Source organism: Tamandua tetradactyla, chromosome 17, assembly GCF_023851605.1.
Source record: "Tamandua tetradactyla isolate mTamTet1 chromosome 17, mTamTet1.pri, whole genome shotgun sequence".
Classification (NCBI taxonomy): Eukaryota; Metazoa; Chordata; class Mammalia; order Pilosa; family Myrmecophagidae; genus Tamandua; species Tamandua tetradactyla.
Genome location: NC_135343.1, coordinates 76,599,109 through 76,615,238, shown reverse-complemented (window position 1 = coordinate 76,615,238; position 16,130 = coordinate 76,599,109). Strand labels below are relative to the sequence as shown.

The window sequence follows — 16,130 nt, the reverse complement described above, 5'->3', positions numbered from 1 at the left end:
AGCAGCAGAGCCTGACCTGGAAGTCTTGCCATTGGGCTCCAGACTTATGTCCCCTACCACAGGCTGCACGACCTCTCTTAATGGGCCCATTTCACAGTTCCTTCACAGGCCCGGATCCCTTCCAGAACCACCCAGAGCCTGGCATCGTCCTTCAGCTGCAGCACTCAGCCCGAGGGGCTGCGGTTCTCCCAACTGGCCCGCTGACCTTGTGGCTGACGCGCCGCAGGGCTGGGGTGGCAGGAACCTCAGAGCAGCCCAGCCTCACTCACCTCGGCTGATCCTCTGCTTCTCCCCAGAGAGGATCCCCGGCGTGTCGATGACACTGATGCTCTCCAGCACGGGGTTGGGCAGCTGGGCACATACGAACCTGCCCGGGCAGAGAGGGAAACCGCAGTGAGCCTGGTCCTCTCGACACCTCTCGTGCACCCTCGGTTCAGCCACCCGCCAGCCTTCCCGGCTCATACCACCTAACTCGTCACCTACCTCCTTTTCCCACCTGAGCCAGGTTCCAGTACACCAGAGGCCTGCTCTGTCCCAGGGTGTGATTTATGCTGGATCCAGAGGCTGGGTCCCCAGTGCCCTTGGATCTCCCTGTACCTCATCCCAGAGGCTTGGTGACCTGCTGCCTATGACCTTGACCATGGGCTGATTCTTATGACCCCAAGTCCGGAGCTGGTCCTTGGCTGATGGCCTCCTTTATCTTGAGTGACTTCAGCTAACTCCACCCTCCCTCTGAGCCGCAGCCTCTTCAGATACTTCAAAGGGAGAAGACCCCCTGCCACCTCCTCCTCATGGGCCCTGGCGGGCAGTGGGAAGAACTGCGGGGGTCCACCCTCAACCACCGCTGCAGGCAGCGTCAGCACGCGGGTCCATCCTCACCGGCTGGTGCCCTTGGGTAAGGCCACGGTGCTTCTCTGCTGTCCCTCATTTGTCAAACAGAAAGTCATTCAACAAACAGCCACCAAAATCCTACTCAGTCAAGATGCCATGCTGGGTGGCAGAGAAGTTTTGGTAATGGATGGGGGTGATGGCTGCACGAGATTGTGAACAGAACTAACAGCACTGAATGATACACGTGAATGCAGTTAAAAGGGGGAATTTTAGGTTGCATGTATACCAGTAGAGTAAAATTTGACAAAAAAACAACCACCACAGGATTATACCACAGACATGGTAAACCCTAACGTAAACCATGGTATAATGGTACAAAGTTACACTGACATTCTTCCATCAATTGTAGCAAATACACCACCTAAGTGCAAGGCATTAATAACAGAGGAGCACATGGGAATTATATATTTTTCTGTAAATCAATAACTTGTCTAATAAAAAGTATATATAATATATAAAAGACAAGACAGCATGCTGGGAACACCTGGCTGGCCTGAAATGCAGACTCCCAGGCCCCAGTCCAGCAATGGGCTCCAGGAATGTGTACTTTGAGGAGCTTCCTTGGGAGAGCCTATGTTTGCAAACCCCTGCTGCCAGGGACACGGAGATGTCCAGACCTTGACCTCTGGCCCCAGGAGCACAGGGTCTAGTGGAGGACAGGGGGGCATGTACACAGGCCAGCCCCAGGAGGGAGGTCAGCCGAAGGGCTCAGAAGGGTCCAAGGTGGAGGGGTGCTTTTGGGGGCCTTTCTGGAGGAGGAGGCCCTCACAGGAGCCAGCATGGAATGAACATTTATTTGGGCAGCTAAAGGGCTATCTAAATGCCACACATTACCTTTAGGATAGGACTCGAGCCACATGCAAGGAAATGTTCCTACTATTACACCCCAAAGTCTCAAAGTACAAACTGGTAAACTGTTCTAGTTTGCTAGCTGCTGGAATGCCACACACCAGAGATGGACTGGCTTTTTACGAAAGGGAATTTATTCCATTAGTTCTTCAGAGGAAAGGCAGCTGACTTTCAATTGAGGTTCTTTCTTAAGTGGGAAGGCACAAGAAGATCTCTGCTGGCCTTCTCTCCAGGCCTTTGGGTTCCAACAACTTTCCCCGGGGTTATTTCTTTCTGCATCTCCAAAGGCCTGGGCTGAGCTGCGAGTGCTGAGAGGAGGTGTGCTGAGCTGCTTGGGCTGTGCTACGTTGAGCTTTCTCATTTAAGCACCAGTCAGTTAAACCAAACATCATTCATTGAATTAGGCACGCCTCCTGGCCAACTGCAGATGTAATGAGCAACAGATGAGGTTCACATACCACTGGCTCACGTCCACACCAACAGAACTAGGTACCTTCAACTGGCCAAGTTGACAACTGAATCTAACTACCACATAAACTCAGCTTAGATTGTTCTGATTTCTAGCCTTCCCTCTTACATGCCATTTTTGGTGGAAGTCAAAAGGGTGTCTTATCATCCCAGGGACATTAAGAGGTCCTGTAAAAACAGACAGGAAAAGGAACCTCTGCTACCCGGAGATGGCTGCCAAGACGGAGTCTGGGGTCAGGAGGCAAAGGAAGCACAGCAGAGGGAGTCAAGGAAGGCTTCACCGAGGAGGCAGAATTTGAACCAAGACTTTAAAAGATGAATACCATTTGCCAGGCGGACAGGGGTGAGGGCGGGGAGCCAGCATGCTCAGATAGATGGTGAGGGGGTCAGCATTCCAGAGTGAGAGAAGTAACAGTGAATGAGCAGATACAAACGTGGCCCAGGACTGAGAGTGGGCCAAAAAGAGCACACGCCACTCCAAGGGAACACATGCCATTGAGGCAAGAATTGTGAGACTGGGGCGGCCAGGGATGAGGCTGGTCAGAGGGCAAAGGCCGGATCTCAAGGGCCTTGAAAGCTGCATTGAGAAATGTGGATTGTATCCACCATGACGTTTTCAGCAAAAACAGACACAATCAGCACTGACTGACAGATAAATGATGCTGTTTGCAGGGTGTGCAGTTTAGTTCAACAAACACTTACGGAGCGCCTGGCACCACGCTGGGAGTTGGAGCTGGAACGGCAAGTGACGTAGCCCTTGTCCCACCCAGGCCCATGGCCCAGCTGCCTTCCAGCCCTTGGATTCTGGGACATGCTCCAGTATCCTAAAGGAAATTCCAAACCACGTGGAAACCCGGGAGGCCACGTGGATGTGGCTGGTGTAGGAAGCCATGGCCAGGGTCTGGGCAGAGTGGACGGAGGGAGAAGGGAGGGGAACTGAGGATGGGCCTGACTATGGGAGGCATTAAGGTTATAGGAGCCAGAGGGAAAGGAGACCCCTGAGAGCCCCTGGCCAGGAGGCAAGAGGAGAAATAGCTGGATGAGAGAGGGTGGGGGTTGACAGTGACAAATGTCAAGCAAGGGCAGGTATGTGAAGAATGGAAAGCGTCCATTGCTTCTGATATCTGGGAGGTCATAGCTGACCTTCCAAATACCAGCTGCATAGGGTGAAAGCAGCATTGCCACAGGTGGGGGGACAGGATGAAGGGAGGGGGTGAAACCAAGGAACTTGGCTGCTGAAAGAAAAACCCTGAGGGTGAGAGTCAGAAGGGTATGCAGACACAGTCTTAAGGGATATTTCCACTTGATGGGGAAGGAGCCGAGGGAGGGTGAAGTTGTCAGGAAGCCAGGGGATAACTGACCGAGCAGATCTCGGAGAAGACGGTCCCAAAGCACAGTATGGAGGAAGGGATGAAATTAGCCTCGTGGGATAAAAAGATAAGCTATGCTCTGCTCCCAGATTCCATGGAAGGAAGTGCGGATGCTGCGACATACATTTATGGATAGATTAAGAGAAGAAAAACAAACACTTGGTGGAATTCATGGACGCCAGCCTCCATTCTCTCTAAGTAGGAAGCAAGGTCATCTGCTGGAGGAGAAATGAGACTGCCTCATTGGAAAGGGCTTGGAATAACTGCAGAGGAGAAGGGGCGGGGGATGCGAAATGGGACTTTTCAGCAGTGCTGAGACAGGAAATGGGAAATCATGGTTGCAAGGGCAGCTGGTGGCATATGGGAGTCCCTCTAATGGATGCTCGTCTACACGCCCACTGTCTCAGCCGTTGAGTGCTCCTGGAGAAAATCCCAAAACCCTCCAGTGCCTTCCACATTCTGGTTATAGAGTTCCTGCATTAAGCCACATTTTTTTATTCCTCCATGTTTTGTTACCCCCCCCCCGCCCCACCCCATGGTCTCTGCCTGGATTGTCCTTTTTTTACCTTTTCATCATTTAACACCCACGTCAAATCCCACCTTTTCCACATGGCTCCATGGGTAGGCTGCATGTGCCATCACACCTCTGGCCTCGGGTCATCACTGGCTCTACTGAGCCTGCATCCGCTGGACCAGATTCAGCCTTATGTTCCCCACCAGAGCTGAGCCCAAGGCCTGTAGGGGCTTAGTGTCTGCTGAAAAGAAAACTGAATTCTACCCCTGAGTGAGGCACCTGGGAAGGAGACAAAGCAAGAGCTCTCAGCTACAGCCCCTTTCTTTTCTTATCAAGGTCTGCCTCTCCAGGCCAGGGCCCCAGGCAGGTCATCTGGAGATGCAGGACCTGCCGAGTCAGCCTCATCAGCTCACATGTTTTATTCACTAAAATCACAGATTTAAAGAGAGATTCCAGGCTGCTTACCAGTCTCACTTTATACATGTTTGTTATTCTTTTCATAACAATTTCATGTTTATTTTCTTTATAAATTTTTTTTTTGTAAAAGTATATGCATAAGTTAATGAAAATTCATCAGTTCAGTAAGGCACACAATGAAATATATTGGTCTCCGCTGCCTTTACTTCTACTCCAAGAGAAAACTCTATAAATGATTACAAGTAACCACTACATATATGCTTCTCTCCCTTGATTTTTCTTTCTGCAACATTTGCAGGAAGAGATCAGGACACAGAGAATTTTTCAACTTGCATTTTATCATGTGATAGATGATGATAATAAGGTTCAAAGAGGTTATATGTTTTTAAATATGTTAAGCCGCATCGCTTCCCTTCACCACCCACCCCACGTAAACCTCCCAGTTACAACACATTTAAAAATGGAGATAGCAAGATTTGCTGGGTTTGATTAATGACATAAGGGTACTGAGCTCTCAGGAATGCACCCAGAGCATGACAGCAATTACACAAGTGCTGTTATGATGGGCTATATACTATCACAGATAATACTATACACTATACGCCATTCTTACTGCTGCCCAGCCCACAGTCACGTCTCTTCCAATGATCCCAGTTACCTCTTTCATTCCCTAAGCTATTCTCTCCTCCACCTTCAGACAGGCTCACGCTCTTCGGCTGACTTACAGCCACTGAGAATCCAAGGTGGCAGGACTCGAATCCATCACACCTGGCCTTCATACAGTTCCCCAGATGTTCGTCCGGCTGACTCATCCTTCTTGACCATTCCCTAGCCCGCCCCCACCACTTCTGCATTTTAGCATCTTGCGCCCCTGCCTTCCCCTCCACCCTGGTCTGGACCTCCTCCTGCAGCATCAGGTATTACAGGCGCTCCGGGTGTCAGGACCGCCTTTCTCAGTGCACCTGGACACCGTTTCCACCCACACCGAATCATGTTCCACTAACTTCATAGCTCCGTTCCCCAGAAAAACCAAGCCAAAGCCTTGAAGGTCTCTCTCCTTGCCAGCTCAGCCTCCCAGAAATTCCCAACAGGACCCTCTCCCTGCCTCACTGCTTTGGGAACACATATCCCACCTGCAACCCCATACTTTATTCATACTGTCCCTGCACCATCTGTTCTAGTTTGCTAGCTGCCGGAATGAAATACACCAGAGACAGATGGGTATGGTTTAAGGTGGTGAGTATAGCTGCCAAGTTGACAAGGGGTGGACTGTCATGGTCAGGTTCATGTGTCAACTTGGCCAGGTTGTGGTACCTGCTTGTCTAGTTGGGCAAGTGCTGGCCTGTCTGTTGCAATGAGGACATTTCATAGAGTTAGATCATGATCTCATCAGCTGCATCCACAGCTGATTCCACTTGTAATCAGCCAAAGGGGAGTGTCTTCTGCAATGAGTGATGCTTAATCTAATCACTGGAAGCCTTTTAAGGCGGATTCAGAAGAGACAGGTTCTATTCCTGCTTTGGCTGGTGAGCCTCTCCTGTGGAGTTCATCCAGACTCTTCATCAGAGTCATCGGCTTCACAGCTCGCCCTGTGGATTTTGGACTCTGTGTTTCCACAGTCACATGAGACACTTATAAATTTTATATTTGTGAGTGTTCCCTGTTGATTCCGTTTCTCTAGAGAACCCTAACTAATACGCCGTTCCTGCCTCAGAATGTTGTTGACTCAATGCCATCACAGTAAGGTCATAGATAAGTTCCCAGTTTTAGAAAAAAGAATATTTCACAGAATAAGAGATGTTAACAACACTCAGGGCAATGAGGCTCCGTGTCCGAATATAGGAAGACCGGATGCCCATCTTTCTTACTGAATGATGTGGGAAATCAAATGAAAGAAGACCTGATACTACTACTTTTTAAACCCCCTATCTTCTTTTTCTGTTACTATGTGCCAGGCACTAAGTGTTTTCTGTTCATTCTTGAACTCATTTTTCCTCAAACTCCTTGGAGGAAGATATTCCTATTATCCTACTTTACAGATGGGACGCGTGACATTAGGTCACGCGTCCATGATCCACAGCGGGCAAGATTTGAACACAAGTCTGTTTGAAGCCAAAGCCCGGACTCTTTAATATTATTCTCAACACCTCCGTCTAGAAAAAGTCATTTAAAAAACTGTCAGGTGCAACACACATATATAATTGTGATGTGGATCTACAAATATAACAAGCATGACTGGGGGAGCAGCCTGCAGATTAGGTGAGGAAAATAACATGAAAGCCCAGATAAGCTTACCAAGCACTCCTGGGTGTCTTCAGGCTTGAATTTGTCCCAAGGTCACACAGTGAATTTTATTAGGATAGTTCGTAAGTTTCCACCTTATGTCCACCAAGTGAGAAAAACAAAAAAGTCCAGGAACAGGAAACAATCTTCCTCCACCTCCTTCCAGCAGACGCAAATCCTGACCACAGTACAGGCAAATGCTAGAAACTACACAGAGCAGCCCTGGCTCCCTTTGTTTGGTGAGTGCAGACGAGGGGACGTGACCTTGTACTGCACCATTCGTCCTTGAGGAGGAGGATTCAGCCTGGCATCTGCCCCTCCCACACCCTTAAGCAATGGTGAGAGGCTCAGCTGAGTTCCCAGCAAGAGAGGGACAATCAGAGAGGCTCGAGGCAGGGACAAAGCGGGGAGCCTCTGAAGCTCCCGCCCCTGCCTCTCACACTCACACGTCCCATACTCCAAGAAGAGGGAAAGAGAACACCCCAAGACGCGGCACCCCCCTCTACGCTCACCTGTTCAAGAAGGCGTTGCCAAAGACATTGAGTTTCCGGAAGGGTTTCCTGGGATCCACCACCAGGGCATTCCCGGGGATGATCCCTTCCGTCTCCCCGTGCATCACCGCGATGAAGGAGTCAGTGGTCGGCTCGGGCCCGATCCGCATGCCGGGGAAATCCTGCTCCAGCAGGTACCTGGAGGAGGGGGGCACAGTCACGGCAGGGCCTCTGCTCTCAGGTCAACACACACTTCTGCTCTGACGGCGCCAGGAAGGAGCGCAGAGGGGAGGGGCAGATCCAGAGCTCAGGTGGGGAAGAGACGCGAGGGAATCCAAAGAAATGCATTAAGGACATGGGACTTCAGTGGAACTTAAAAGTTCTAACTCGGTTCTTGGTCTTTTCCCACTCCCTGCATCAGTTAAAAAAATAAAAAAAACAAAAGCAAGGTTTGGGCTCAGAAATAAGGCGAAGGGGTTGAAAACAATTCTACAGTCTATTGCAGATGCTGTAAGCGAAGATAACCTACTGAAGTACCTGCCTGGGAAATAAAATTATGCCATCCTTAGACTCTGGTGACATTTCATAGGTCATTATTTATCTGATTCATTATTTAATATAAAAATAGGTTGCACCCATGCACTTCCCCCAAACAAACAAGCAAAGAAAGAAAGAAAAAACAAGCAAAAACAAAAATCCAATAAATGGTGCTGCAATAACGGGATACTCACGTGGAAAAAGAATGAAATATAACCCCTGCCATACAACATACAAAAAAAAATAGATTGTACATGATAGAAAATACAAAGAGTGTATGTCCCCCTCCCTGTGCAGTTGGGAGAAATGGCGAGCTGAGAGCTCACCTGAGCTTCTGGTTCCTGGCCTGAGGCAGCGGGAGCTTCTTCTCTGTCCTGGGCAGTGAGAGGTGTGGACCACCTGTCCCTCTCTCAGAGTAAAGTCCAGAGGACACTTGAGCAGCTAAGAACGGTGAGCCAGGGAATGGAGATGACAGTTTTCAAGGACAGCTGAGCCCTTTCGGAGCTCAGCACAGCGTTCAGTCCAAACTTTCTTGGGTTGGGATGGGCCAAAGGAGTGTTCCAGGGTCTTCTTCCAAGATCTCAATGAACTTGGGGGCAGGGGTGTGGTCCAACAAATACAGACACCTGGGGTGAGCCCCTACGGAGTGCTGAGAACCCCCCTCCTTCATTAAAGCTTCAATAGGGAGCCCTCAGGACAGAGGGCCCAAGTCAGAGACTAAGTTGGGAAGGAAACCTGGATTTCTCCTGGATCAGTGGTCCAGGGCCCTAGCTGCACGTATAAGTCACCTGCAGAGTTTTAGCAAATGACTCCTGTGCCCAAATCCCAGAGGTCCGGGGTGGGGTCTGGGCAACCAGTACTTTTTAGAAGTTTCCCAGTTTGACTCTCATGTGCAGCCAGGGATGACAGCACTGGTCTAGACCCAGCCTTTGACTTGATGGAAAATAGCCACTGATATTCAGTAGCATTTCTACATATCAGACACTGGACACTTCACAGCAGCCCTATGGCACAAGAAACTGCGGCTAAGAAGAGTTAAGTGACTCTGTCAAAGTGAAATGACGAGTAGCTAAGCCAGAACCCAAACCCATATCTAACAGCCAGCCCTGGGCTCTGAAACTGTGCTCTGTGCTGAGGAACTCACCACAGACAGCAGGGCAGAGGCTTTGGCTCTGAGGCCCAACCCGGAGCTCTCTGCCCACACACACCTCCCCAGGGTGGGCCTTGGGTGATATCCCGCACTGCAAAGCAAGGTGGTGGCCAAAGACGCTCATTGACCTCCCACATGCACCTCCCAGAAGTGCTCCAAGCTGTTCACTTATTTTTCACAGTCAACGACAGGCTAAGCCGGGTTGCTACGGGCTCCCTCCCCAAGGAGGCTGCAGAGGAGCTGCTCCCGGGAGGGTGCCACCTGCCAGACCCCAGAGGCAGGTGCTGCTGCCAGGAGCCAGACCCCACGCCATCAGGACTTAGGTTCAGGTTTCTGGGAAAGCCTTTCAGCTCCCTCCAGGACACCAGCCCTGGGGCTGGAGTGGGCAGACAGGCGTTCCTCTGGGCAGAGAAGCAGGCACATGGCCCACTTGCAGGGCCCTTCCAGCTCTCTCCAGGCATCCTCTCCTCCCGGGCCTCGCTGGATAGGCAGGGGATCTCAGCGGCCTCGGGAGCAGCAGACCTGATTTGGATCCTGGTTTCTCTGTCCTTCAGGGGTGTGCCTCCAGGAGTCTCAGCGCCTCCTTCCCTAACCTGGGGGTAGTGACAGTTCAGACTCTGCTGAGCGCCCTGCACTGTCGTATACTCTGTGGATTATCACGTGTCCTCTTCGCAATGGTTCTGATGGGAGTCCCAGGACCCTCACCGTAAAGCAGGCGACAAGGAAACCTGCCACCTGGGGAGCCGCGTGGCTCTAATGAGTTACAGACAGGAAGTTCTTAAAACAGTGCTGGCACTGAGACTGTCACCGAGACTGTCACCCCATTTTAGAGAGCAGGAGAAAGCGGTTGAATGATCTGCTCCAGGCTAAGCGATCGGGAAGCAGCAGAGCTAAGATCTGACGTCACACGTGGGTTTGGGCACTCATGAGCCTAAGCCCCTGCACCTGAGTTCTCCCCCTGACCTGGACATGCAGCCCCCTCTGGGGACAGGCCAAAAGGGCGGAGCCCTTCCTCAGACTGGAACGAGGGCTGGGACAAAACGACCACAAAGGAATATACTTCAGTCAGAGACTGGCCAGGGGCCAGCCTTGGGGGAAAGGTTGGTTTTGGGGGCCCACAATCCCAGGAATGAACCCATCTCCCAGATCATCAGTTGTTGGGTTCACTGCTTGGCCTCACAAGCAGTGGGGCATGGCATGCAAAAGCCACTGCTATCAGGTTACTAGAGTGGGCTCCAGGTCCGTCCCTAAAAGGAAATTCTTGGGACTTCTAAACAGTAGGGCCACACTTCAGGAGGCAAGGTGTCACGAGACTTGGCCCCGTGCACTCTCGCCCCGGCACAGGAGCACGGGAGCCCACGAGTCCTTGGGGCGGGCCCCTCAGAGGCTGGCCAGTGTGGATTCCTGGCAGGAAGGGACATCATCAAAGGCTGCAGAGGCAGCTAACTAGAAAGGGGTGGGAGGAAACCAAGCCGAGGCAGCCCTGAGAATCCCTGACCTGCACAGGGCCAGACAGCAGCGCTAGGGAGCTTTCTTCACACAAGCACCTCAAATTCCACCCGGGAGAGACACAGTGTACTCAGAATACAAAAGCTGCCCCCAGGAGTCCAGGCAGCAGGGAACCCGGGCTGGGTAAATTCTCAGGCACATTTGGGTACGGCTGGGAGCGCTGGGTGTCCCCCAAACAAAGGCCCCATTGTGTCCGGAAAGGGGAATCTACTGCAGAATTTCACGCACTGCCTCTTTAGGGGACTTGATACGCACGGCCTCTGTGCTGGACCAGAATCATTCCCAAGGCAGCATGGAAAAAGAAGAGTCTATTCAATTCTGGGTGGGGTCAGCTGGGATGGGTATGCACAAGAATAAGAAGGAACAGGTTTATCCTTTACCAGGAGAATTCCACCCAATCAGCCCTACAAGCTCTGTGGCTCTTGCTATTGAAGAACCTGAAGTACAGACTGCCCAGGATAACACATCTAGAGCTCCTCAGCGCTGAAAAGACTTGGGTGTGACCCTCTCAACAGCCATGCAGTGCTGAATAAAGACACACCAGACCACGAAACAGGCGTAAATCTAACTCAATTCTTATTTTTCCCACAAGGACTTTTCTCATGTAAATTATTTCATAATGTTTTCCCTATTTTGGTGCATGTGCCCAGCTTTACTGGGGACGTACGCGCCCGATGTAAGGCATGGAGTCGGGTCTGCCTCCAAACTGCCCCCACCCCCCCACCCAGCAGTGGAGTCCGGCTCTCTGGTTGCTGCTGGAGACTGAGCCCATGGGGTGAGCGGAGGGGCTGGGCCCGTGGACACTCCCCAGGAGGCTTCGGGCTGGGCTCAGCCGGGAACACATCTTAATGGGTGGCTGCTTGGTCACAGTTACGACCTTGAACAAGCCCACTGCCTCCGTGTTCCTGGTTTATAAAATGGGGATAATGCTGGATTTCTAACTACCCCAGACGGACAGAGCGAAGCAGTTTGTGAGATAATCTCAGAGTTCTAGAAAAAGAAGGGCTACACCAGACATCTGCCCATACTGGCACAGACACTAATCAGAGAAAAGAAACACCTCAAGACTGCCTGTAGTGTGCCGCACATTTCTACCTAGCATCCAAAACCCAGTCCAAACACCTCCTCCAGGAAGCCTTACCTGATTCCTTCCTGCCACATCCCAAATCAGTTGTACTCACTCTTGCGCCACCCCCAATCTCGTAACACTTAATTTATGTATCTCTAGAGCACAAATCATTGTCTGCATTTTATTTATAGTTATTCATATTATATGTCTGTATCTCTGGCTAAGTTGGTTTCTCTAAGTCTCTGAATTTTGGCTTTAAACTGCATCAAGATAATAATATATCCTATGCCGGTCTCACAGGGTTTCGAGGATGCCGTAAAGCACCCCACAGTGACAAAGTGCAGAAATACATGGGAGATGTGCGCCGGCCAAGTTGAGGTACAAGGCAGCTCTGCGTTCCTGAGAGCAGCCACCAATGTCCCTGGCACACAGTAGCCTCGGCTGTGGTTTAGGTTTAGGGAGTTCAGAGATGGACTGATTCCAGCCCAAAGGCGCATGTGGTGGCCAGTCCCATAGGCTCCCCTTGCCTGAGCCCACCCTGGGACAGGGCAGCCCGCCCAGCCCCCTGCCCAGCGCAGGGGCCAGCTTCCTGCTCCTGTCCAGCCCCCTGGGGAGAGACTCCCCCTCACCCCGCACTCCTCCCCCTGCCCGAAATCCTGGCCATGGCGGATGGGGGCCCCGCTGAGGGTAGTCTCTAAGCCTCAGGTCAGAGACTCGAGCTGGAAAGAGGAAAAGGCTCAAGCATCCTGCTGGAACACGCGCTGCTAGGTATTGGTTCTCTCCCACCCCCAGTACTGATAGTGACCCTGTGATGGAGCTACCACTATCCACATTTGCAGATAAGGAAACTGAGGTTCAGAAAGTTAAAGTGCTGTGGCCCCTTCAGGTTGGGCCATGTGACCTTACTAAGCAGGGCACTCGGTCAGGACGTAGGGGGAGCCTGGATTCTGCTGATGCAACCCGTGGCCCCTTATGGACTCTGGCCCACTGGAGAGATGCCTTTCCCCTGGGGCCCACCGAGGGCTTTACCTGATAACCTCTGCACACCTGACCTTCAAGCAGACGTGAGCTAGGCCCAAGGGAGGGGCCGGAGTTCCTTGGGCCAAGGGCATCTGCCTCCCTGGGCCACACAGGGGCCTGGGGAGGCGGGTGCATTTTCACCTAGCCCGTCTCCAAGAGCTGGCAGAGCAGGGTCTGACGGAAAATGGACATCACTGACCTCGTAGGGGGGACAGGGCCAAGGTGCTGTAGGGATCGTGGCTGGAGGAACAGACTTTGCAGAGGCAAAGCTACACCCTCTCCCCAGCCCCTAGGCTCTCCAGAGATGCTGAAATACCCAGCATGAGGCCCAGGCTGTGGGGGTGCAGGGTGGGGGTGTGAGACCATGCAATCCCAGGGAAATGCTGAGTCATAAACACAGTCCCCCGAGGAAGTGGGGAGAGCTGGTGGACGGAGCATCCCAGGTGCTCGGACCTACCTCACCGTGGAGGCTGGGGCAGGTGGGCCCTGGCTGTCCTTGGGCCCCATTTAGTGCCCCAGCCCCCCACCTCAGTTCTGCCACGGTGCAGCCAGGTCTCCCCTGCAGCCCTGGGAAGGGTCATGCCTTCCTCATTCCTGGGACAGGCAACTCTCAGCTGTGCTACACACAGATCAGAGAAGCCAGAGAGAGTGGGCAGCAAGCAGTGAGCAGGGGGCCAGAGGGCCCACGGGAGGAGGGATTCAAGGCTGCATGCCAGAGAGAGAAATGATGAAGGAAAGAGAAGCAGCCGAGGCAAGGAGGCAAGGCAGTCAGGCCAGACGGACACACAGCTACTGTACTCCCAACAGGCAGTCTGTGTTGGGGAGAGCAGCCGCCAGGCCAATTTATTGTTTATTTTATTACTCTGAGTTGCTGGGCCTTAAGCCAGGGAAGTTATTTCAGGCCGAGATCACAGCACATTAATTAGTTATTAGAAGAATGTCCTCTTCTGTGTGTTCTTTCTGAGACAAGAAATAGAGCCTGTGGCAAGCACATATAACTATAAGAGGATGGACACTCAGGCGGCAAAAGGCCAAGGATGGGGGAGAGAAAGAGGAAGGCTTTGTTTCTGAGAGCAGAGCCCCTGACAGGTTCAGGCCAGAGAGAGTTGAGAATCAATGAGCTCAACTCAAGAAGCAATGGGAGAGAAGGTAGAGCCATTCGGCAGCTGTGGCTACACCAGGGGAGCCCCGCCCACCCCATGGGAGGGGTTTTGTACCGACTTATCCTTTTGGAAAACAACTGGGAAATAAGACTCAACTGAAAACAACAGCAGCAACTAAAACTCTGCGTAACCCAGTAATTCTACTTCTGGGATCTCTGAGAAAACAATCCAATATATTGGAAAAACATTATGCACAGAGACATTGAGAGAGATTCTACAATAGCAAAAACTCAGAGACAACATAAGACGTCCAAAAGAAGTAGATTGGTTAAACGAATGATCACATAGACACTCAGTGAAATATTAGGCTGCTGTTAAAAATAACACTTACAAAGATTTTTAAATTACAGAGCAGGGGGGACATGCTATAAGTAAAAGAAAAACTCAGAATACAAAATTATATATATGGTATGATCTCAGCTGTACTGCAAAACAGCTAAAATACTGGAAAGATAAATACAAATATTTAAAATGGTTTCCCCTTCATCATGGAATTATGGTGCTTTTTTCTTTATATTTATTTTCTGTATTTCTCTATTAAAAAATAAAACAGCTGTTCATTGGATTTAATCAAAAGAGATAAAATACGTGATCTGGATCTGGAGGGCTTCCCCTGTGCCACAGCCCCTTATAGGGGCTCCGGGGGCAGCAGTTTCTGACATTTAGTTACTGACATGAGCAGGGAGGGAATTGTCTCCTGCTTGGATGATAAGACAGAGGAGGGCTCTGCCTCTCCAGGCCTTCCTGTCTCCCTCAGATAAGGAATAATCGGTGGCAGCTCGACTCTACCACTTCCTTAGACTTGGTTAACACCCAGAGATGACTCAGGCAAGCAGGAGAGACCGTCTCAGATAAAAGAACCTCAAACTCACCTGCGGCTCTGGGACCCCGCCTCCAGGGACTCAACTTGTCCCCATCTTTCCTCCCGTCCTGCAGTCACCTGCTGGGAACCTCTAGAAGGTTAGAGCCTAAGCTAGACCCTCGGATCATAAAGCACAACTGTGGCTCTGCAAGTGCCGTGTTCCACGAAGGAGAAGCTCCAGAAGGGGGGCTAAGAGCCATAACCAAGGCACGTTCAGAGAGCGCGGGAAGGTTGCACAAGGGCAGGAGCTATCTGGAAGTGACCTGCACTATCCATGGAACATAAAACTGGGCAGGTAGAGGACAGAGGAAACCTTGTACAAGGGGGCCATGAATGGCTTTTGGCAGAAATGGGTGTTTAATAAAATAAGAGACCTGAATTAGATCAGGGGTCTGACCTTAAGGTCCAGAGATGGTCCTGGAACCCCCCACAAACTGTACGCAAATATGGGATGCAGGTGCAGTTTTCTAAAGACAGGTTCCCAGCTTTCGTAGGATTTTCAAGGGAGGGCCTGATCAAGAGTGGAGAACCAGTGGATTCATCTCTAAGGGCCCCATACAGCTCTAACAATCCAAGATCTTCAAAAGCCACCACAGCTATCCCCTCCAGGGTCTCCCCCTGGCCTGAACTTCTTTGGAAATCACTGAACCTCTGGAAGCTGCCAAGCCCAAGACTGTCCACGGCACAGGAACAATCTCCATCTGATGCTCTGTTCAGACATGACACGCTAGCTGGCTGCACATCCTGCTCCCAAAAGGCTCGTGTTAGGAGAAAATGAGTACCTGAACAGACCCTTTCCTTATGGATCCTCCTCACCCGAATTTTGTCTGCACAAGCACAGTGCTTTGCAGGTTGTAGACGCTCAACTATTAATGAATGGAAACAGAAGTCCTTCCCTGAAGGATTCCGCAGGAGACTGGGCCCCCTTTGACTTCCGTGGGCCATCGGACCCCATCCCCACACTGTCGCAGCCTCCCCCTCGACACAAAGGGCCACAGGCTCGCCAGGACAGTCTGGCAATGGCTGGAAACGAGGCCGAGCTCACCTGATGAAGGTGGTCTTTCCCGTGGAGTACTGGCCCACCAGCAGGACCATGGGCTTGTTGTCGAAATCGGCATCCTCCAGGGCAGGCGAGTGGAACTCGTGGAAGCGGTAATGCTCCTCCAGAGGCAGCAGCTTGGTCTTGTAGAGTTTCTTGAGCCCCTCGCTCACCGTCTGGAAGACCTCCGGTTCCTTCTTCTGGCGGTCGTCGGAGTTCAGCCAGCTGAACATCGCGGCCGCCGCTCCAGCCCGCGCGCAGCGCCCGGGTCCCGGCGCGCCTCGGCCCCTCGCGGGAAGGTGCCCCCCGCAGAGCCGCACCCACGCCTCACCGGAGCGCCGGGCTCAGCCGCACCATGGCTCGGGCGCGCGCCTCGGGGCTCCCTGGGGGAGCAGCGCCGCGCCGGGAACGCGCTCTTCTCTTGCTCCTGGGACGGAGCCCAGCCCCGACTTCTTCCAGCTCCCAAAGCCCAGGAGAGGAAAAAATAATCCGGCTGTG

The 16,130-nt window shown here is 51.8% G+C and overlaps 1 protein-coding gene across 3 annotated transcripts in view; it reads right to left on the bottom strand.

Annotated features, from left to right (window-relative positions):
• EHD3 (EH domain containing 3) overlaps window positions 1–15,912 on the bottom strand; it is a 36,948-nt gene extending 21,036 nt beyond the window's left edge. For all 3 annotated transcript variants that reach the window (XR_013164563.1, XR_013164564.1, XM_077134983.1), the window contains exons 1-3: window positions 15,639–15,912; window positions 7,305–7,481; window positions 270–367 (exon numbers count right to left, since the gene is read on the bottom strand). Coding sequence is in view for 1 of the 3 variants with exons in the window: in XM_077134983.1 (XP_076991098.1) it covers window positions 270–367; window positions 7,305–7,481; window positions 15,639–15,865 (502 nt within the window). In the remaining 2 variants the exon portion in view is untranslated. The remainder of the gene's footprint in view (window positions 1–269; window positions 368–7,304; window positions 7,482–15,638) is intronic.
• Window positions 15,913–16,130: the final 218 nt, after the last annotated feature.